The sequence below is a fragment of the Pan paniscus genome, chromosome 16 (genome assembly GCF_029289425.2).
Source record: "Pan paniscus chromosome 16, NHGRI_mPanPan1-v2.0_pri, whole genome shotgun sequence".
Lineage (NCBI taxonomy): Eukaryota > Metazoa > Chordata > Mammalia > Primates > Hominidae > Pan > Pan paniscus.
This window is the reverse complement of record NC_073265.2, coordinates 74292380-74313842: the sequence shown is the minus strand read 5'-3', so window position 1 is coordinate 74313842 and position 21463 is coordinate 74292380. Positions and strand designations below refer to the sequence as shown.

At 61.5% G+C, this 21463-nt stretch overlaps 1 protein-coding gene across 1 annotated transcript in view; it reads left to right on the top strand.

Moving 5' to 3' along the window:
• LOC129394029 (A disintegrin and metalloproteinase with thrombospondin motifs 7-like) overlaps positions 1-19119 on the top strand; it is a 52217-nt gene extending 33098 nt beyond the window's left edge. Inside the window, 19 exon segments of the mRNA XM_063596504.1 lie at positions 897-1041; positions 1642-1734; positions 2131-2276; positions 3663-3832; positions 4159-4294; positions 5196-5317; positions 6571-6815; positions 7097-7238; positions 10175-10301; positions 10769-10982; positions 11309-12105; positions 12107-12713; positions 13653-13805; positions 14240-14413; positions 14494-14640; positions 15801-15833; positions 15835-15915; positions 15917-15968; positions 18747-19119. Of these exon segments, the coding sequence (XP_063452574.1) occupies positions 897-1041; positions 1642-1734; positions 2131-2276; positions 3663-3832; positions 4159-4294; positions 5196-5317; positions 6571-6815; positions 7097-7238; positions 10175-10301; positions 10769-10982; positions 11309-12105; positions 12107-12713; positions 13653-13805; positions 14240-14413; positions 14494-14640; positions 15801-15833; positions 15835-15915; positions 15917-15968; positions 18747-18904 (3742 nt within the window). The 3' untranslated portion in view covers positions 18905-19119.
• The last annotated feature ends 2344 nt before the right edge of the window (positions 19120-21463 follow it).

Here is a 21463-nt window from a genome sequence, read left to right as displayed (position 1 = left end):
GCACTCCTGCTGCTAAGCCGTTGTAGTGGCCGCCTAAGGTCCAGCAGGTACAGCAGGCTGGTCACTGGTCCCAGAAGCAATAGCATGCCTGAGGGCTGTACAGAGTGAGGCAGGGGCAGAAGCAGGTGCCAGCCGGACCTGGGCCACCCTCCCCAGGGCCCCGGACTCCATGCTCGCTGCCTCGTGGTGGTTCTGGGCAGCCTTGTCTTCACCACACCGCAGCAGCAGGAGCGTGTGGTGGACACAGATGGCACCTGCTCGTGTCTGCCAGTTTCCCCGCCACCGCTGCCAGGGAATGCCAGCTGGAGGAAGGCAGGAGTAGATAGGGTATGACAGAGGCTGGAGGCCAGCCCTGTTGGGGAGTGGGGGAAACAGGGGACAGGCACGGATGCCCTAGGCTCTCTCCCAGGGGAGGGGCTGCTTTCCAGACCTTGCCCTTCCACAGATGACCCGAGGTCTCTGCCTGGGTGGGGCCGTCAGAGGCTCTGTTGTGTCAACTGTGATGTGATGTTCTCCGGATCCTTGTCGGGCCTGGCTCCAGGGTCTGGGCTCAGACACGGAGGCTGCAGGGTCGGAGAGCAGGGCCACATGAGGGTTTGGCGGTCCAGGAGGCCTTCTGAGGGAAGGGCCCTGGCAGCGTGTGCAGAGGCCTGGGATTGGGGTTGGGGTTGTTTAGCCAGCTGGAGTGCCCAGGAGGTGAGATGAGAGAGGCTGGGAGGGCCTGTGCTACTGGCTGCAGGTGGAGGATCGGCTGAGCCGAGCGGGGAGGCTGGAGTTTCCTACAGTTGTAGGGCTCTGTGCCCCCTCCCACCTCTCCTCCTCTCCTGGCCCCACCGAGGCTTCTCCGATGGGTCTCACAGGCTGCGCCCCCCTCCATCCTCCCGTCCCATCTCTAGCCATGTGTGGAGCCTGTGCCTGGATGACCCGCCTGCCAAGGACATCATTGACTTCCCATCAATGCTGCCTGGGGTCCTCTATGATGTGAGCCACCAGTGCCGCCTCCAGTACGGGGCCTACTCTGCCTTCTGCGAGGACATGGATGTGAGTGGGGCTGGTGTGGGTGTGGGGGTGTGGGGACCTGGCAGGAGGGCTTAGGGGACAGCTTTCACCAGCCTGTGGATGCCAGCCTGGGAGCAACCTCGTCTGGGCTGGGCTACGCCCCTGAGTGACACTGTGAGACGTCAAGTGGCCTGTGGGAGAGGCCAGGGATGGGCGGCCACAGACCCAGCTCTGAATTCTGGGTCAACCGTGGACCGACTGTGACCCTTCGGGCAAGTCCCTTCGCCTCTCTGGAGCTGGCTCATAAGAGGGAAAAGGAACCCCTGTGGGGAGGGTCTATTTATCCTGGCGAAGATTGCCTGAAGTGATCTTCTAACAGGAGCGTTTCCAGAGGAGGGGCTGGGCCGGGAGAGGTGTGGACAGCTGGGGACCGCTCTGAGCAGTGCAGCCCCGGGCGCCCCACACCACCACGTGGTCTGGGGAGGAAGGTGGGAGCAGACACACAAGAAGGGACCTCTGGGGGTCTGTGGGCCCCTGCCATGTGGAGGGGTGCCCAGGGACCCTTGGGGACGGGGTGGCGGCAGGGTGGGTGGCGGCACTGGGGAGGGGGTGAGGCTATGGCCCATGCCCTCCTCCTCACAGAATGTCTGCCACACACTCTGGTGCTCTGTGGGGACCACCTGTCACTCCAAGCTGGATGCAGCCGTGGACGGCACCCGGTGTGGGGAGAATAAGGTAGGCGACGTTCCCAGTCCCGGCAGTGGATGTGTGAGAGGCCAGACCTCCTGCTGTGACCGGGCCCTGGAGTCAGCCCCGGCTCACAGAGAGCCCCATGCTCTCTGCAGCCCAAGCCCCCGTCTGCGAAGTGGAGGCATTGGGGCCAGGGCTTGATTCCATGATTCTACAGGGTGTCTTCAGCTGAGTCAGCACGTGGGCTGTTTTACTCCCTGCTCAGCGCCTCCATGTGGCCTGGGTCACAGATGATTGTGATGATTGCGAGGGGGCCTCTCTCACCTTCCATCCTTCCCCTCTGTGCCTTTCGCAGCCTTCCCACCCACCTTGTTCTCACTAGGGTGAGGATGACTGATAGGCTTGGGGGTGGGGTGGCTCTACCTCCGTCTGTCTCGGTAGTGGTGTCTCAATGGGGAGTGCATACCTGTGGGCTTCCAGCCCGAGGCCATGGATGGTGGCTGGTCTGGCTGGAGCGCCTGGTCCATCTGCTCACGGAGCTGTGGCGTGGGCATACAGAGAGCCAAGCAGCAGTGCCTGCAGCCTATGTGAGTGTGGGGCCCAGGGTGCCCTGGGCAATGGGACAGAGGGACCCAGGCAGTCAGCCGATTGCAGGAGCTTGGCTCTGTCCCAGCCCCTGGCTCTTAGAAGTGTCCTCATAATGGTCAGTCTGAGTGTCCAGGCCACCTTGAGTCACTTTCAAGGAGTGTTCTGAGGGCTGACAGGGTCCCCACTGCCGACCCCTTTGCAGAGAGGGGGACACTGAGGCCCAGAGACTGGAGAGACTCAGCAGAGGCCACGTGGCAAAGCAGCTGCTGGCTGGAAGGAGGCAGGAGAGGGCAGTGGGGAAGAGCATGGGCCCTGGACCTTAGATGGCTCAGGGTTCGAATCCCCTCTTCACCCTTTCTCTGGGCCTCCATTTCCCCACCTGTATAATAGCAGTGCCCATCCAGTAAAGTCGTAGTCAGGGGCAAATGCAGTTTATGCAGGCCATCCCCTCAGCCCTGCAGCTCATCTGTAGTGGGCACTCAGCAGGAGGGGCTTGGTGGCCTCAGAGGCACAACAAGGGTCTGAGATGAGATGGAGCAGCTGGGAGGATGGGACAGCACTGAAGGGGTGGCCTGAGGTGAGTGACTTCACCTCTCTGGATCTCTGTTCCCCATCTAAATGGGGGGGCGCAGGGGGTGTGAAGATCTGGTGAGAAGCAGAGGCCAGTGGTACTGTAGACCGAGGCACTACCCGGCTGATCTTCACTTCAGGAGGCCACCCGGGGCAGGCATGGGGTTCACAGCCAGCCCCACCCAGGGCCCTGCGCTTACCCAAGACTGGCCTGTGCCCCTCCATGCCTCCTGGCCTCCAGGTCTGAGCTGGGTGGGGGCCAGCGACCCTGGCCTAAATGTGGAGGATTTCAGGAGCTGTGCTCCGTCAGACCTTTCAGCTGGCTGGGGCTCTGGGCGCTTCCTTTAGACCCAGGCTGGGGGTACTGCCACCAGGAGGAAGGCTGAGGACTCAAGGGCTCGTTAGGATGCTGGTGTCATGGGCTGGAGACTGGGAGTAGTCCCTCCAGCCAGTGCCAGTGATGCCTGCAGCTTGTCCCAGCTTCTCAACAGCCCTCTGCAGGGGCAGCCCCAACCCCACTTTATACATGAGGAAACTGAGGCCCAGAGGGTGGCCGAAGACTTGTCCACGATCACACAGCAGGTTGGGGGCAGAGCTCAGGCTTCCTGCTGCCACCTCCCCACAGGTCCTTACAGACAGGGAGGGTGTGTCTGGGCCACAGGGTGGGCAACCCAAGGGAGGGGAGCAGCGTGCACAAAGCTGGGCAGCAGGGATCTTGGGGTGGGGGTGCAGGAGGAAGCTGCTTGCTCTGGGCTGTGGCCATGCAGTAGCACTCACTGGGCCCTCACTGGGGTCCACCCCGGTTCTCCCCACAGGCCCAAATACAAAGGCAGATACTGTGTGGGTAAGCGGAAGCGCTTCCGCCTCTGCAACCTGCAGGCCTGCCCCGCTGGCCACCCCTCCTTCCGCCACGTCCAGTGCAGCCACTTTGACGCTATGCTCTACAAGGGCCAGCTGCACACATGGGTGCCCATGGTCAATGACGGTGAGTGCTGCCTCCCATGGAAACATTGAGACTCAGAGGGCGGCGAGCGGGGTGTGGGTCCAAGGTTACCCTGTGATGCAAGCAGGAGACCCAGTCTCCACCCCAAGCCTGGGCCACTCCCACTGTCCCCTGGGGCTGCTGCTCGCCCCTAGCTCCCCAGTCTGCAGCCTTGCAGATAGCTATCAGCCCAGCCGGAGCCTCCAGCATGTTTGTGCTGCTTGGGAGCCTCCAGCCTGCCATGGATGTGTGTCACGGAGGGGTCTTCCTGGTGGCCTCCATACTCCTGCTCCAGCTGCTGCTGATGACTCTTCTACTTGGGCCCCCAGTGAACCCCTGTGAGCTGCACTGCCGGCCCGCGAATGAGTACTTTGCCGAGAAGCTGCGGGACGCCGTGGTTGATGGCACCCCCTGCTACCAGGTCCGAGCCAGCCGGGACCTCTGCATCAACGGCATCTGTAAGGTGTGCCTGGTTAGGAAGAGGCTCTCCCAGCACTGCCTGCCCCCAGCCCCACTGGCGGGCCCCAGGTTCTCTCCTGGTCCTCCTCGGGCCACCCTTCCCATGCTCTACCATCGGGCTTCCCAGCCCCTACCCTCTATGACCTCTAAGGCAAAGCCCCTACCACGCCTCCTGGCACTGGAGACCCCCCCCAGTCAGGCCTCGCCCCACTGCGTCTCCTTGGATGCCTGCACCAGCACCGCCCCAGCCAGGAAACCGGAGCCCAGGCAGTGGCTTGACCTCTTGCTGGCTGGCTGACCCCAGGCAGTGGTTTGCTCCCTGATAGAGGGGTTAAATGAGGTGGCACAGGTGACATGAAGGGCTCTGAGCCCCGAAGAGTAGCCCTCAGTGTTTGGTAACAATTTATATTCTTATTTTTAATAACAACGATGGCCTCTCCTCTTTGCCCATGTCTCCAGCCACCTACTTGTCCTTGCTTCTTGCCCTCTAAACCACTGGGGTATCAAGGCCTGGGCTCCGAGGAGGACCAGGAGGGAGGTGCCAACCCCCAGTGCCTTTGACGTTGAAATTCCCTGCACGCGCTGCTCAGGAGCCCGTGGCGTGTCAGATCCCCTGCCTGCCCGCAGGCTTTGCAGAACTCTTCCCTTCTCTTGTCTCTTGTGATGCTCATGACATGCCTTTAAGGGAGGGGTGGGTCTCCCTGTCTCACATCTGAGGAAACTGAGGCTCAGGGAGGTAGAGAAGTTCACCTGGGTCAGAGGCACAGCTGGGGTGGGGCAGGGCCGGAGAGAGGCCTCCCAACCCCCACTCCCAGCTTTCTTCTCCTGACCCTGGCTGGCTCCCGGTGCTGGGGCCACAGAGGGCTGGCCGCCAGCACCAGGGGCCTCCCCTCCTCGTGTGTTGCAGAACGTGGGGCTGTGACTTTGAGATTGACTCTGGCGCTATGGAGGACCGTTGTGGCGTGTGCCACGGCAACGGCTCCACCTGCCACACCGTGAGTAGGACCTTCCAGGAGGCCGAGGGCCTGGGTATGGGGTGGGACCACTGTGGGGAGGGGTGTGCTCTTCACCTGGTGGCCCCTTCCCCATCTCCCCCGGGCCCCTGTCCTTGGCCTCGTGGCCCCCACCCAGCCTAGAAATGGCTAAGCAGGGAGGGCTTGCTGGGGTGGATTCTTGCAGGAGTCAGGGGACCCCTGGCCCACATGCAGAGACCTGTCCCCATGGGGAGTCTTCCTGTCCCAGAGACCCCAGGCAGGGCCACCCCGACTTGTGTGTGGCCCCTGGGCCTTTCAAAGAATGGTCGTCTCCTCCTGAATCTTCTGAGACCCCAGCTCCATGCCCTCACCTCTGGTCTGTTTTGCACATGTTGCTGAAGTACTGACTGTGTGCTAGGTGATGAGGACATGCAGGTGAAGCGCTCAGTCCTGAAGGGGAACAGAACCTTCTGGTGTGATCAATGCAGTGGAGGGAGGCCCAGAGGGCTGTGGGAGCATTGAGGAAGAAGGTCCTGGCCTGGGGAAGTCAGGGAAGGTTTCCTGTAGGAGGCGGAAGTTGAGCTGAATCATAAAACTCAGAAGAGATGGAATGGGCATTCCAAATGGAGGAAAGAGCTTGCGCCAGAGCCCTGGAGGCAAGAAGGGAAGGCAGGGCCCACTATGGGGCCTTGAGTGCCAGGCTGAGAAGCTTAGATTTCATCCCAGAGATGCAGTGCAGTGTGGTGGATAAAGCACTGGCCCTGGAGGCTGCTTATATTGCAGCAGGACGCTCATGCACGTTACTCTTCCGGTCTGCCTCACTTTGCTCATCTGTAAATTGGGGATAACAATAGTACCATGCTATAGGGCCGTTACCCATGAGCTTACACATGTGAAGTGCTGAGAGTAGTGCCCGGCACGTGATGGGTGTGATGGAAGTGAATGAATAAAAGCAGGCCGCGTGGGGATGAGGAGGGTGTCCCAGGAGAAAGGCCTGGGCACTTTGGTTTTTTTTAGAAAGAGAATGCCAGCCGGCCCTTAGAGTAGGGGATGGATCCAGCCTTATGATGAGACCAGTTTAGGTCCCCAAGAGAGGAGTGACGGGGCACGGCCAGGGGGTCAGGATTTATGGCACCTCCGCAAGGTTTTGGTGACCCATGACCGATCCGAGCAATTTGGGGAGCTCAGACTTTAAAGCTAATGGCGAAATCTTTGGCATCAGCAGGCGGAGGCAAGTGGGGAGAGATGTGAGGGGAGCAGGTGGGGATAAGCAAGCTTCTCACCCTGGGCACAACCCTTGCCTGACAGGGTATGTGGACGTGGGGCTGATCCCAGCCAGCACACGTGAGGTCCGCATCCAGGAGCTGGCTGAGGCTGCCAACTTCCTGGCACTGCAGAGCGAGGACCCGGAGAAGTACTTCCTCAATGGTGGCTGGACCATCCAGTAGAACGGGGACTACCAGGTGGCAGGGACCACCGTCACATACGCACGCAGGGGCAACTGGGAGAACCTCACGTCCCCAGGTCCCACCAAGGAGCCTGTCTGGAACCAGGTGCCTGCCTCCCGAGGCCCAGGCGGGGGGAGCAGAGGCGGAGTCCCCAGGCCCAGCACCTCCCATGGTAGGTCTCGTCTTGGAGGAGTGAGCCCTGGGTTAGTCACAGAGCCTGGCTCTGAGCCAGACCCTCCTGCTGAGGCCTCTACCTCGGTTTCCCCATCTTTAAAATGGCCCAGCTGTGTAGCTGCAGTTCACAGAGGTGGCTGGGGTCAGCTCCTTTAAGACTGGGTGGATGGAGAAGACACCTCGTGCTCACGGGCCCCCGCCTGCCCACCCAGCTGCTGTTCCAGGAGAGCAACCCTGGGGTGCACTATGAGTACACCATCCACAGGGAGGCAGGTGGCCACGGCGAGGTCCCGCCGCCCAAGTTCTCCTGGCACTATGGGCCCTGGACCAAGTGTACAGTCACCTGCGGCAGAGGTGAGAAGTGGGGCAGGCATAGCCCCGCCAGCAGGGGCTTCATCTCTGGACAGGGACACTGGCTTCAGCTCCCAGCTCACTGCTGGGCCACCATGGGTTTAGAAGTTTGCTTCTCTGAGCCTCAGTTCCCCATCTGTGAGATGAGGCTAGCAACCGCCCCATGCCCCAGGCCCACTGGGAGGGTAAATGGATGAGGCAGGTGGGTGCTGGCTCGCGGCGTGTGCTCAGTGTGCTGCAGCTCTTGGCGTTCTCCCTCCAGTGGACACAGCTCCCCCTTGATTTTGTCCTTGCTCGGCTCCGGCAGGTTTTGTGCCTGCATTTCTGCTGCATCCCGGAGACCAGTCCAGTGGCCCCTCACTACACTGACTTATTTCCCTGAACTGTTTATGAAAAGTAGGGCAATTTCATTAACTCCGACTCTTCCTCCCCATATTTCCCTCAGTCTCCCCCCATGCTCCTCAGTCTCCCCTCTCTGTCTCTTTGTCTCCTCCCCACTGCTCCTCAGTCTCCCCTCTGCCCCTCCGTCTCCTCCCATACTCCTCAGTCTCCCCCCATACCCCTCAGTCTGCCCCCATACCCCTCGGTCTCCCCCCACTATCCCTCAGTTTCCCTCCGGCCCTCCAGTACCCCCGCCACGCCCCTCAGTCTTCCTCCCCCGGCTCGGTCTCCCCCGCCATTCCTTGGTCTCCCCCCAGCCCCCCAGTCCCCACCCGACGCCCCTTGGTCTTCCTCCCCCTGCTCGGTCTGCCCTGCTGTTCCTCGATCTCCCCACACCTCAGTCTCCCACTTTGTCTCTTAGTCCTCCCCTTTCCCCCTCAGTCTTCCCATCGTTGACACTCAGTATCCTCAGGGTCTCAGAATCGGGAATCTGAGATACAGACATTTGAGCATTCCTTCAAATGCTATTATGATGACAAAGTGAAAATGGAGAACTGGGCAGATACCTTCCAAAGCTAGGAAACCCATTTTATCTAATACAGCTGTCTTTATTTTATTTTATTTTATTTTGTTTTATTTTATTTTATTTGAGATGGAGTCTCACTCTGTCGCCCAGGCTGGAGTGCAGTGGCGCGATCTCGGCTCACTGCAGCCTCCGCCTCCCAGGTTCCAGCAATTCTCCTTCCTCAGCCTCCCAAGTAGCTGGGATTTACAGGCACGCACCACCATGCCTGGCTAATTTTTTATTAGTGGTAGAGATGGGGTTTCACCATGTTGGCCAGGCTGGTCTTGAACTGCTGACCTCAGGTGATTCGCCCGCCTTGGCCTCCCATAGTGCTGGGATTAGAGGCGTGAGCCACTGTGCCTGGCCTAATACAGGTGTCTTTAATTGGACAAACGTGAAAACCAACAAATACATTTGCAGCACTAGACATTTGGGGAATTGTCTTTCAGCAAATTGGCTGCTTTGCAGGTGGACCACTTAGGAGCGTCTGCAGAGGCAAGTGCCCTGTGGTGGCTGGAACAGACAGGGGTTCTTTGTCTCAGGCAGGAAGTCCCAGGTGCACAGTCCAAACTGGCGGGACCTGGAGCTGACTGGCCCTCAGCCACACCATCCTTGCCATAGCAGCCTCCCCTCCACTCCTGCTTGCCACAGATGGTGTCCTCCCTTCCAGGGCTCTTGCAGTGTTCTAGGCAAGAAGAAGGAGAGAGGAAAGGGCTGACTCCCAGCGAGGGACTTGTGCCTTTTTCTCCTGAGCCAGGACTGTGTCCCAGACCCCCCTAGTTGCAAGGGAGCGGCAGTGGGGTGTGTTTTCAGCAGGTCCCACTGCTGCCTTGAATAAAATCAGACTCTGTTGGTGAGGAAAGAGGGGGATGGATGTGGGACTGGCAGCTCAGGGGAGGGACAACTTACTCTCGGGACCACGGGGCAGGGGGTGGAGCAGAGAAGGCAGAGCCACCAGCAGACGGGGTCCTGCAGCTGGGCCTCAACAGGCAGTATGGAAGTGAGTGTCCAAGGTGAGGAACGTGGCTGTGCAAGGTCCCCAGGTTGGACAGTGGCAGAGGATGTAAAGGACTGGAGCAGTGCCAAGGCTGGTGTGGGGATGGAGAGCAGGGGCTGTCCATTGATGCCCCATTTCTTGTCCAGACATTCTCTGAGCCATTGGGAAGGGTGTGGATGGTGGGACCGTGTGTCAGTGGCCCCTGGACACACTGGGCCCTGAAGGCTCAGGCAGCGGCTCCTCCAGCCATGAGCTCTTCAATGAGGCTGACTTCATCCTGCGCCACCTGGCCGCATGCCCTTCACCCGCCTCATCACCCAAGCCAACCCCAGGAAGGAGCAGAGGGAGCTGGTCTTTCATTCTCTTCCCAAGGCTGAAGCCCCAGCCCCCGGTCACCCCTCACTCCAGCCTGGGCCACCCTGGACACTTATGGTCCTCCTCTTTGGGTCCCTGGCTGTGGTAATAGGCCTCAGGTCACGTTCAGTTTCCCTGAGGGGAAGGTGGCAGGAGCCACGGCTGGGTTTGCATGCTAGCAGCAGCTGGCATGGATCGAGCTCTTCGGATGTGCCGGGCACGGGCCGAGCCTGCACATGCAAGAACACATGCAGTCCTCCCTCCAGGACATGGCAGAGGCAGGATTGTCGCTCCCACTTCACAGAGGAGGACGCTGAGGTTCAGAGAGGCCAAATGAGCTGCCCAGGCATCTCAGCTAGGATGCAGAGGGTCTGGGCACCCAACCCACTAAACCTCCACACTCTGCCACCCCTCCAGGGGCAGTCAGAGGGGAAGCTACATAGGAGAGGGGGTGGGTGAGAACCAGGAGGACAGCAAGGAGGCGACGGTGGAGGTCTGCCTTCATCCTGACATGGGCAGTAAGGCATCCTGACATGGGCAGTAAGGCGCTGTTCTGGGAGGGTTCTGGCAGAGAGGGTGTCTTTGGGTCTTGGGCGGTGGGCACCTGGGTGCCAGTCCCAGGCTGAGCGCCATGGCCCCTAGGTGTGCAGAGGCAGAGTGTGTACTGCTCGGAGCGGCAGGCAGGGCCCGTGGACGAGCAGCACTGTGACCCCCTGGGCCGGCCCGATGACTGCCAGAGGAAGTGCAGCCAGCCGCCCTGCCCTGCCAGGTGAGCCCGCCCCCATCCCCCACCAACTCCCCACCCCCAGGCATCCTGGGTCTGCCACAGGCCCCTACATCTGGGTCCCCGGAGGCCCTGGGGAGGAGCAGAGGGAGCCGGGCTTTCATTCTCTTCCCAAGGCTGAAGCCCCAACCCCCGGTCACCCCTCACCCCAGCCTGGGCCAGCCTGGACACGTATGGTCCTCCTCTTTGGGTCCCTGGATGTGGAAATAGGCCTCAGGTCATGCTCAGTTTCCCTGAGGGGAGGGTGGCAGGAGTGGAGGGGCTGTGCCTTGTCACCAGACTTTGAGGGCAGGACACTTACCTGAGCTTGGAGCTCTGGAGAATCATCCACTGGCTTCTGGCACTGTCCAAACCCCGAGGTCCTGGAAACCCAGCCTGGCCCTCCCTGCTGGTGAGCCTGCCAATGCCACCTGTCTGATGCCATACTGATGAGACCTGTGTGCCCTCAGCAGGTGGTGGGCAGGTGAGTGGCAGCTGTGCTCCAGCTCCTGCGGGCCTGGGGGCCTCTCCTGCCAGGCTGTGCTCTGCATCTGCAGCGTGGGGCTGGATGAGCAGAGCGCCCTGAAGCCACCCGCCTGTGAACACCTTCCCTGGCCCCCTACTGAAACCCCTTGCAACCACCACGTGCCCTGTCCAGCCACCTAGGCTGTGGGGAACTGGTCTCAGGTGAGTGTGGGATGGGAGGGGGCCCGCCTCCAGCTCCACCCTTGGTCTTCAGCTACGGGGAGGCAGACAGCCTTCCTGGAGACCTTGTGGGTGGGAGGGAACCTGGGCATTCCAGGGTCCAGCCCCTGACTCTAAAGCCTCAGGGATCAGGAAGCCCCTGGCAAGCATGGCCACAGTCATGGCCTTGAGCTGGGAAGGGCCAGAGAGGGCGGGCTGGGGTCTCTGCCACTCTGACATCAGGCAGTGGACAGGTTACCCAGCCTTGCCCCAGTGTCCCCTGGCAGCCTGCCTCCCAGGCTAAGCCCCTCACCCTGGCTTCCCCGCAGTGCTCAGTGACATATGAGGAAGGGACTCAGCACCGAAATGTCCTCTGCATCAGTGACACCGGTGTCCCCTGTGACGAGGCCCAGCAGCCAGCCAGCGAAGTCACCTGCTCTCTGCCACCCTGTCGGTGGCCCCTGGACACACTGGGCCCTGAAGGCTGAGGCAGCGGCTCCTCCAGCCACGAGCTCTTCAATGAGGCTGACTTCATCCCGCGCCACCTGGCCCCACGCCCTTCACCCGCCTCATCACCCAAGCCAGGCACCATGGGCAACGCCATTGAGGAGGAGGCTCCAGAGCTGGACCTGCCGGGGCCCGTGTTTGTGGACGACTTCTACTACGACTACAATTTCATCAGCTTCCACGAGGATCTGTCCTACGGGCCCTCTGAGGAGCCCAATCTAGACCTGGCGGGGACAGGGGATCAGACGCCCCCACCACACAGCCGTCCTGCTGCGCCCTCCACGGGTAGCCCCGTGCCTGCCACAGAGCCTCCTGCAGCCAAGGAGGAAGGGGCACCGGGACCTTGGTCCCCGAGCCCTTGGCCTAGTCAGGCCGGCCGCTCCCCACCCCCACCCTCAGAGCAGACCCCTGGGAACCCTTTGATCAATTTCCTGCCTGAGGAAGACACCCCCATAGGGGCCCCAGATCTTGGGCTCCCCAGCCTGCCCTGGCCCAGGGTTTCCACTGATGGCCTGCAGACGCCTGCCGCCCCTGAGAGCCAAAATGATTTCCCAGTTGGCAAGGACAGCCAGAGCCAGCTGCCCTCTCCATGGCAGGACAGGACCAATGAGGTTTTCAAATGATGAGGAACCCGAGGGCTGCGGAGCACCCCACCTGCCCCCGAGACCCAGCCCCACGCTGCCCACTTTGTACCCGGTCAGCAGCACCCACTCCTCTCCTAGTCCTGACGTGGCGGAGCTGTGGACAGGAGGGACAGTAGCCTGGGAGTCAGCTCTGGAGGGTGGCCTGGGGCCTGTGGATAGTGAACTGTGGCCCACTGTTGGGGTGGCTTCTCTCCCTCCTCCTCCCATAGCCCCTCTGCCAGAGATGAAGGGCAAGGACAGTCCCCTGGAGCCGGGGACTCCCACCTTCCCAACCCCAGGACCAGGCTTATGGGACCTTCAGACTGTGGCAGTGTGGGGGACCTTCCTCCCCACAACCCTGACTGGCCTCGGGCACACGCCTGAGCCTGCCCTGAACCCAGGACCCAAGGGTCAGCCTGAGTCCCTCAGCCCTGAGGTGCCCCTGAGCTCTAGGCTGCTGTCCACGCCAGCTTGGGACAGCCCTGCCAACAGCCACAGAGTCCCTGAGACCCAGCCGCTGGCTCCCAGCCTGGCTGAAGCGGGGCCCCCCGCGGACCCGCTGGTTGTCAGGAATGCCAGCTGACAAGTGGGAAACTGGAGCGAGGCAAGTGGTGTGGGCTGGGCGGGCAGGGAGTTTGCGTGGGACCTTGGTGGCTGTTTCCTCATCTGAAAATGAGCAGAGTGGGACACAGGCGCCGTCTGTCTCGCCTTCCTTGGGGCGGGGGTTCCCAGGATTAGGGGAATGAGGGGACCTGGGGCCCATTCCTGGGCAGCACAGGGGGCCTCAGGGAAGGCAGGGGCAGGCACACTCTGGCAGCACAGCATGCCCCAGGATGGAGCTGGCTCAGACAGCTGCGCAGTGGGGAGGGTCCCTGTGTGGCCGCCAGGCCCAGTCCTGCCCAACAGGCAGCAGCTTCCCTGAGGCTCTGCCTGGCTCCTCCAGGCTGGACTCAGCCCACTGCTACCTGGCTCTGCCCTCAGTGGCTCCACCCTCCTTTGGCAGTGACCTGCAGACGTCTGAGCTGCATGAAAGAAGCTGGCTAGTGCCCCCTCCCTGGGTCCCCAGATGGTCGCTGCAGGAGAAGCAAGCTTCTGCTCAGATTCCTAATTTTGGGGTGGGAAGGGGCAGGCTGAAGCCCACAGGGCCTGTTTTGCGCGGGGATAGCCAGCGATTTGGCTGCTGGTACCAGGACCCAGCCTTCCTTCCCTGGTGCCTCTGGGAAGCGACGAGGCTGGTCAGGATAGCTGGTCAGGGGTGCCCACAGGGTCTCCTCCCCCGAACCTCTGCACCAATGACACTGGAACACAGGCCCTTTGTCCCATGTGAGCAGGGACGGCTGCTTGCTGGGGGGATTTGACTTTTCATTCTCATGGTCTTCCTGGGAGGTGGGTGGAGGAGCCTATTTTGCAAATAAGGAAACTGAGGCCCAGAAGAGGGTCCCTGTCTTGCTGAGGTCTTGCTAGCCTAGGTGGGTAGTTTCCTGGCTGTGGAGGCCTGGCGAGGATGGGATCTGCCTGGCTTTCACGGGTCTGTGCCCCGTAGTGCTCCACCACCTGTGGCCTGGGTGCCCTCTGGAGGCCGGTGCGCTGTAGCTCCAGCCGGGATGAGGACTGCGACCCTGCTGGCCGGCCCCAGCCTGCCCGCCGCTGCCACCTGTGGCCCTGTGCCACCTGGCACTCAGGCAACTGGAGTAAGGTGCATGAGGATGGAGCCAGGACAGGCATCCCCAGGGCATGGGGTGGAGCCCTGGTTCCCCACGGCCTGTGTTCCGAGAGCGGCAGGGAAGGGGAGGGCTCCAGGCTGCATGTCTACATGCCTGATCGCACCGGATTCCGAATCTCTTGGGAGTCATCTCATCTTTGTCTGGCTTGACCTGTCTCCTTTCCTCTGTATCTTTGACCCCATCTGGACTTGTTCCTCCCTTTCTCTGTCTGTCCCAGCCCATGGCAGCCCCTGGCCATGCCACCTTTGGCCTGGGGCCTGCCAGCCTTGGCCTCTCGCTGGGGCTCTTCAGGGATTTGCCCCCAGCTGGGGCGTGGGTCTGATGCCTTTCCTGCCACATGCCTCACGGGGTCATGCCTGTGGGCCTGCACGTGGGGATGTGTCCACACAAGTCTCTCGGTCCCCAGTGCTCCCACAGCTGTGGCAGAGGTTCCTCAGTGTGGGACATGCAGCATGTGGACACATGGGACCTCCGGCCACTGTGGCCCTTCCATTGTCAGCCTGGACCTGCCAAGCTGCCTGTGCACTGGCCCTGCGGGGCCCAGCCCTGCCTCAGCTGGTACATGTCTTCCTGGAGGGAGGTGAGGCCTGGGCGTTGAGTTGGGGGGAGGGGACACCCTCAGACCCTGGCTGTGCCCTGACTCCTTCCCTGCCCACCCAGTGCTCCGAGGCCTGTGGCGGTGGTGAGCAGCAGCGTCTGGTGACCTGCCCAGAGCCAGACCTCTGCGAGGAGGCACTGAGACCCAACACCACCCGGCCCTGCAACACCCACCCCTGCACACAGTGGGTGGTGGGGCCCTGGGGCCAGGTGAGCCAGGCTGTGGGGGGGAGCAGGGAGCAAGTGCTTGGTAGTGCCTGGTCAGTCCTGGGTTGGGTGAAGGAGCTGTGGAGTGTGTGCTGTGAGCCAGGCTCTCTGTGGCCCCTGCACATGCAGCAGTCAGTGGACGAAGCCCTGCCGTGCTGGTGCTCACACCTGACAGGGAGAAACAGACAAGGAAAGGGCACGTGTGCTGTGATGTCAGGGAAGGCCTTCCGAGGAGGGGTCTGGGGTCGAGACCCGAGGGAGGAGTCAGTGATGCCAAGGACAGGGATCGAGGGGACAGCAGGTGTGAAGTCTGAGGCAGGAATGATGAGCTTGGGGAGATCAGGGAGCCCAGCAAAGGCCAGCGGCAGAAGGGGGCAGAAGAGGGGCCTCAGATGGGCAGGACACCTTCTGCTGGGCCTGTTTGCAACTGAGGGGTTCAGAAATGTCAGATTTGGGCCCTGAGCTGGGTCCGGGAGTCAGCTGGGCCAGCGTTTGAGTCTTTGTCCGACTGGCTGCTGAGTGACTCTGGGCAGGTTGCTTTGCTTTGCTGGGTCAGTTTTCTCATCTGTAAAATTGGGACGGTTTTGGGAGAGGAGGGTCAGGAGGATTAAATGGAGGAACGCAACAAAGCACAGGGCCGGGCACAGCACGACACTGGCACAGACTCAGCACATGTTTAGGGCTTTCAGACCTGCACCTGTTAACAACAAAGCCTGGCGGGCTGGGCCCCAGCTGTGAAATTGTCTCCACCCCTCCTGCCCATGGGCTGCGGCAGGTCCTCTGCCCTGTCCCTCGGGCACAGCGGTGTCTCGCCCACGTCTCTGCTCACTGCTGCATCAGGGCTCCATCCCGGGGCCCCTGCCCAGGCCTCTCAGGCATGTCCCGTGTGAGGGGCTCACTGCCCTGCCGCCCCAAGGGCTGTCCCATGGTTCTCATGCCCCTTCCCTCTGCAGCAGCCGATCCCACAAGTGAGAGTGGGGTTCCAGCACCAAGTGGGCTCTAGGAATGGGAACAGGTCCTCCAGGAGGCACTGAGAGGGCGGCTGGGAGCAGGGGCAGGCCAGTCAGGCACAGGGCGCAGGGACAGCTTCCCAGAGGAGGTGTCCCTGCCCCCACTGCTAGGGCTGGCCCTGGAGACACTCATTCCTCCCCTGCTCCCCCCAGTGCTCAGGCCCCTGTGGTGGTGGCATCCAGTGGTCACACACTGGTCAAGTGTGTCAACACCCAGACGGGGCTACCCGAGGAAGACAGTGACCAGTGTGGCCATGAGGCCTGGCCTTGTGAGCTCCCGGCTGTGTGGCACCGAGGATTGTGAGCCCGTCGAGCCTCCCCGTGAGTCCCCCGACCCCAAGCTCTCTGCTGAAGTGAGGTGGGGCGGGAAGGGTGATGGGGAAATTGGGTCTTCAAACCATTGCACCCACGGCACCGGCTGGCTCCATCTGTAGTCTGGGCTCATGAGCCACTGGAAAATCCTGATGCCACAGGATCCCATGCTGGAGGCTGGGCTGTGCTGGGAGTCAGTCAAGAGGAGTCCCAGCTACACAACATCCCGCAGGCAGCTTTCTGACCTCCGGTGAGTAGAGGGAGTGGCCTTGGCCCCTGATTTGCTGTGTGAACCTGGGTAAGCTCTTTCCCCTCTGGGTCTCAGTCTTCCCACAGTGAGACCAGGGATGTCCCTGAAGCTGTGTGAAAACTGGGCCTGGGTGAGTCCCTGTCCCCTCCCCAGCCCTGGCCTGTCCATTCCCTGGCCAGAGGACTGCCTAGAGTGAGCAATGGAACCACAGGAAGGGCCTCCCTTCCAGGGTCCTGCTAATCCCAGTGGTGGGGGGTTTCCTGGCCAGCTGGGTCCTGGTGGAAGGGCCTGAGCTAGAGGTGGTTCTGGATATCCCACCCCCCTGCCTCCAACACACACACACACACACACACACACACACTCTCACACTCACAGACTTCCTGCAGCCCCAGCTGCTCTCAGCAGTGCTGAGGGCAGGAAATGGGGTGGCCCTGGAGTGTCACCTGGGCTCCCCTCACCAGCTGTGTGGCCTTGGGCTCCATTTCCCTCTCAGGGCCTTCATGTGCTGAATAAAGGGGCTGCCAAGCCCCATCCTTGCATAAGTGAGGTCTGGGCATGAAGGGCGCAGCACTGCGTGGGGATCCAGGTGGTGCTCAGGGAAGGCGGCTTTTACCCCTTCCCCAAAGCCACTGTCATCCCCAATTGCAAGGTCAGGGAGAGGGCCTGGGGCTGACCCTGCCAGTCTAAGGAATCCAGGAGCTGTGGCCTGAAGAGCTGCAGCCCTTGTGCTATTGGCTGTCTGCCCCCTGAGCCTAGGACAGAGTCCTCAGCCACGGCCCTCAAGCTGGCATTCGGGGCCCCCTGCAATCTCCCCAGTCTGCCTTCTCCCCTTGTCCAATGCAGCCTTCTCTACCTGCGCTGGCTCCTGGGCAGCCCTCATTTGGGCTCAGAGTGGCCCCTGCCATGCCTCGCTGCCATGCCTTGCTACCCTGCCTCTGGCAGGGGTGGCCTTCCTGCCACAAACCCCATTATCTCAAGGCCCAGTGGCAGTGCCCCCACCCTGTCCTGCCTGCCCTCAGCACGCACCCAGCCAGCATCTCAGAGCACTCCTGTGTGCTGCCTGAGCTGGGTTCTGGCATCACATCTCTCGCCTTCATGGCTAGAGCTGGCCACAGGGAGTGGGGTGGTTATGATCTCAGGGGATGAGGACCAGATGGGGCAGAGAACAGGAACTGAGGCCCCTGGGGGCCTAGAACCAAGGACGGATGGCCCAGGAGGCTCTGGGCTTGCAAGGTCTCCCAGGGGCGGGTATGAGTGGGCTGCAGGGAGTGGGCTATGGGGGCTGGTTAGGTGGCTGAACTGGAAGCTGTCCTAAGTGAGGAGTTTTCTGCCACCAGTGAACAGTGGAGGGGCAGCTGGGAAGGTGTCTTGGACTTTGAGACCTGGAATTCCCAGGATGTTTTGCTGGTCTGTGGGATAGTTGGCGGGACAGGGGGAAAGCCGGGAAACTCCAGAGTGTGCGGTCGCTGCAGTGACACAGCATGGCCACATCCATTTGCTGTGGAGGTGGGGTTGACAGAGGAGGGAACCGAGGCCCAAGAGGTGAAGCAGCTTGTCTGAGGTCACCCCGGGCGACCAGGATGCAGGCCTGCAGATGTGCACTTTGGAGCTCTGCCTGGAGCTGGGGTGGAGGAGCCTGCCTGCTGCCTCGTGCCCTCTGCCGGGCCTGAGGGATGTCCCTGGCACAGGGCTGGCTGCTGTCCTCCCGCTCTTCCTCCCCAGGGAGGTCTGCTGGAGTAAGCAGGGCCCAGGCGGCAGGTGGGGGCTGTCAGCAGTGGCAGTGGCATCAGGAGCAAGGCCAGGAGGCTGGAAACAAGCCACTTCCCAAAATGGCTGTGATAACCACGGGGCAGGAGGGCCCAGCCAAGCCTCAGCCCTGACAAGCACAGCCTGCAGCCGGCCTCCCTCCCCACTGGGCCTGGGCTTAGTCCCTGGTTTCTGCTGACAGCCTGTAGGGCCCACTCTCTCTAGGCTTCGTGGCCCACCTGGGAAGTGGGAGGCTGGCCTGGGAGATGGGACCTGTGACTCAGAACCCGAGGCTGTGTACAGCCCCTGTGGCTGGAGGTGGTCACGGAGGTCTGGCAGGACAGATGCACTGGGGCAGGGGGCGGTGGCGGGAGTCGGGGGCAGAGGCCGCTGCAGGTTGGCAGGAGGCCCCGGGACCGCAGTTCTGTGCCAGGATCTGTCGGGGAACACCAGGGGTGAGCAAGGATGGAGATGGGATGGCAGGGCGTCGCCCTGGGCAGGCTCTTTAACAGGCATGTGAGGGGGTCAGGGTGGGGTCTCAGGACCTTTCCTCCAGAAACCTCAGCCCAGCAGCGCCCGTTCTCGAGTCCTGGGGTCGGCCGTGAGTAGGTGGGACAGAGACACCAACAGTTGGAGACCTGCAACTCCGGTTTGGGAGCCGCTCCAAAAACCGGGGCTCTCTGCTTGGTGGGGAGCTGCTGGAGCCTCCTTAAGGTGGTTGGGGTGGGGAGCCAGGTTCTGGGTACCCCAAACCACTGGTTCTGATGCCTCTCTGCCCCCCCCCACTCCAGGCTGTGAGCGGGACCGCCTGTCCTTCGGGTTCTGTGAGACACTGTGCCTACTGGGCCACTGCCAGCTGCCCACCGTCCGCACCCAGTGCTGCCGCTCGTGCTCTCCGCCCAGCCACGGCGCCCCCTCCCGAGGCCATCAGCGGGTCACCCGCCACTGACGGTGCCAGGATGCACAGACCGACCGACAGACCTCAGTGCCCACCACGGGCTGTGGCGGAGCTCCCGCCCCCTACGGCCTAATGGTGCTAACCCCCTCTCACTACCCAGCGGCAGGCTGGGGAGCTCCTCCCCCTCGAAAAAGGTATATTTTTATTCTAACAGTTTGTGTAACATTTATTATGATTTTACATAAATGAGCATCTACCATTCTAAAGCACAGTGTGACTTCATCTTGGATTTGGGGAATCTTAAAAGTGAGAAACTCTTCCCCCGACCCCTCTGCCCAAAACTCCACCGCTGCAGCACCTCGGCAGGCGCGGCTTTTCACCTGCTCCTCTGGGGCAGAGCTGCAGGGGGCAGCGTAGCAAACGAGTCCCTGAGAGCATGGCATCTGGTGAGGCACGGAAGGCCTCGGAAGCCGGGGGGCTGCTGCCCAGGGAGGCCTGTCTGCAGAGGGTGGGGTTCTGGGGGCAGGAGGGTCTTCTGGGCAGGGGCACAGCTTGGCCCTTACTTGCTGCCTGCCTTCAGCTCAGGCTCCCAGCCTTCCCTGGGGCCCCACTCTGTGGTCCTCAGAGACCTGTTCCACAGGGATTGAGCCCACCTTGTCACTTGCAGGGACTGCCCCCTGGAGTGGTGGGGACTGGGGCCCCCATGGGCACCTCCCTGGCTCTGTCTGTTCTATCTGTTGACTCTTCTGCAAAAAGCGGGCAGAGAGGGGAAGAGCAGGCTGGCCAATTTTGCCCTACTGTGTCCCCATGTGTCCCTTCATCTCTGTGCCCAGAGATAGGGCTGGGCTAATTGCCACTGCCTTGGAGTGGCCCCTTTCCCACCACCAGCCCAAGCAACAGGTTCCTACCATGCTGATCTATGGTCCAGCACCTGGTACCTGCCTACCCACAGCCCCTTCCCCTCCCATAAAATCTAGTCCCATGGAGCCAGACAGTGGTGCCCACAGCTGGGAACAGATGGGCATGAAGGTGCTTTGAAGAGGGTCCTGGCCTGACCAGGGGCGGGAGGCTGGAGAAGGGGCGGACACTGTCCTCCCAGGCCCAGGCCCAGCCCTGGGTCCGACCCTGGCCTCTGGCTGTGAGCCTTAGACTCAGCCGTTGACAATTTCCTCCTCAGCCCTCCCCCTGGAAGGTGTTACGCCCCTTCTACAGGTGGGGGACACTAAGGTTCAGAGAGGCCACCCTGCAGCCTACAGGGGTCACCTTTCACATTCTACTCTCCAGGGTATGACATCCCTGGACGAAAAGCAAGTGTAGCCCTGGAGCCTGCATGTGGCAGCCGCGGCCGCTCAGGGCTGGGTGTATGCTGGGGATGGAGAGGACACCACTGAAAATCACTCCTGGCTGGGCGCGGTGGCTCACACCTGTAATCCCAGCACTTTGGGAGGCTGAGGTGGGCGGATCACCTAAGGTCAGGAGTTTGAAACCAGCCTGGCCAATGTGGCGAAACCCCATCTCTACAAAAAATACAAAAATTAGCCGGGTGCAGTGGTGGGCACCTGTAATCCCAGCTACTTGGGAGGCTGAGGAAGAAGAATCGCTTGAACCTGGGAGGCAGAGGTTGCAGTGAACTGAGATCACGCCTTTGCACTCCAGCCTAGGCGACAGAGGGAGGAGACTGCGTCTCAAAGAAAAGAAAAGAAAAAAAAGAAAAAAAATTACTCCTTAGGGACTGAGACCAAGAAAGAGCATCAGAGGCTGAACCCCTTGGTGATGAGCGTCTGTCCCAGGACTTGGAAGGGAGGGAGGGGAACGTGGCCAGGGGGGCTGCCTGCAGGTGCCTGTCCTGCTGCTCCTCAACTCAACATGCTCACCTCATTTCACACCAACACGCCCCATTCTCAGAGGAGGAGCCCAGGGCTCTAAGAGGAAGTAACTGGCCCAAGGACACATGCCCTAGTGACACAGGCCCATCCTAGGCGCCGACTGCCCACCTCCAAGTTCCAGGCCACGCTGAGCAGGTGAAAGAGGGAGAGGGCCCCGAGCAGGCCCCAGCTATGGCTTTGCACAGAAAGGGCAGCCTGCCAGAGTTCACGCAGGAAAGCAAGTTGCTGGGAAGGCTAGTGTGAGTCCCAGCCCCGCTGTGCTGACCGAGGGTGGAGGAGCGTCAGGCGTGCTTCCTGTCTGCCTGCAGCAGCCAGGCTGGCCCAGCAAGACCTGGGGACCCACGCTCTGAGTCATGGGTTCCCAGGCCTTAGTCAGAACTGCCCCTGGTGGCAGTCCCTTCCAAGGGGTAAGGAGCAGGGCCTGTCGACTTGCCCCTGACCTACACACTGAACCAGTCCCTAGGAACATTATCCTGGGCATGCCGTACCTGTCGTGCAGTCTGAGTCATGCTGCCAGGGCAGGTATCCAGCTCCCAGCCTGGGAGTGCTGAGAGCCAAATCCACTGCAAAGCAGGGGTGATAGTCAGGGTCCCACCTCATCTATCTGTCGGCAATCCAGTGGTATCTAGGTGAGAGTCCCATACACACGGTCATCCCACAACACACTCCACACTCCACAGGCCAGGTGGGGACACACAGCCCCCTTCCCTCCCTCCCAGGTACC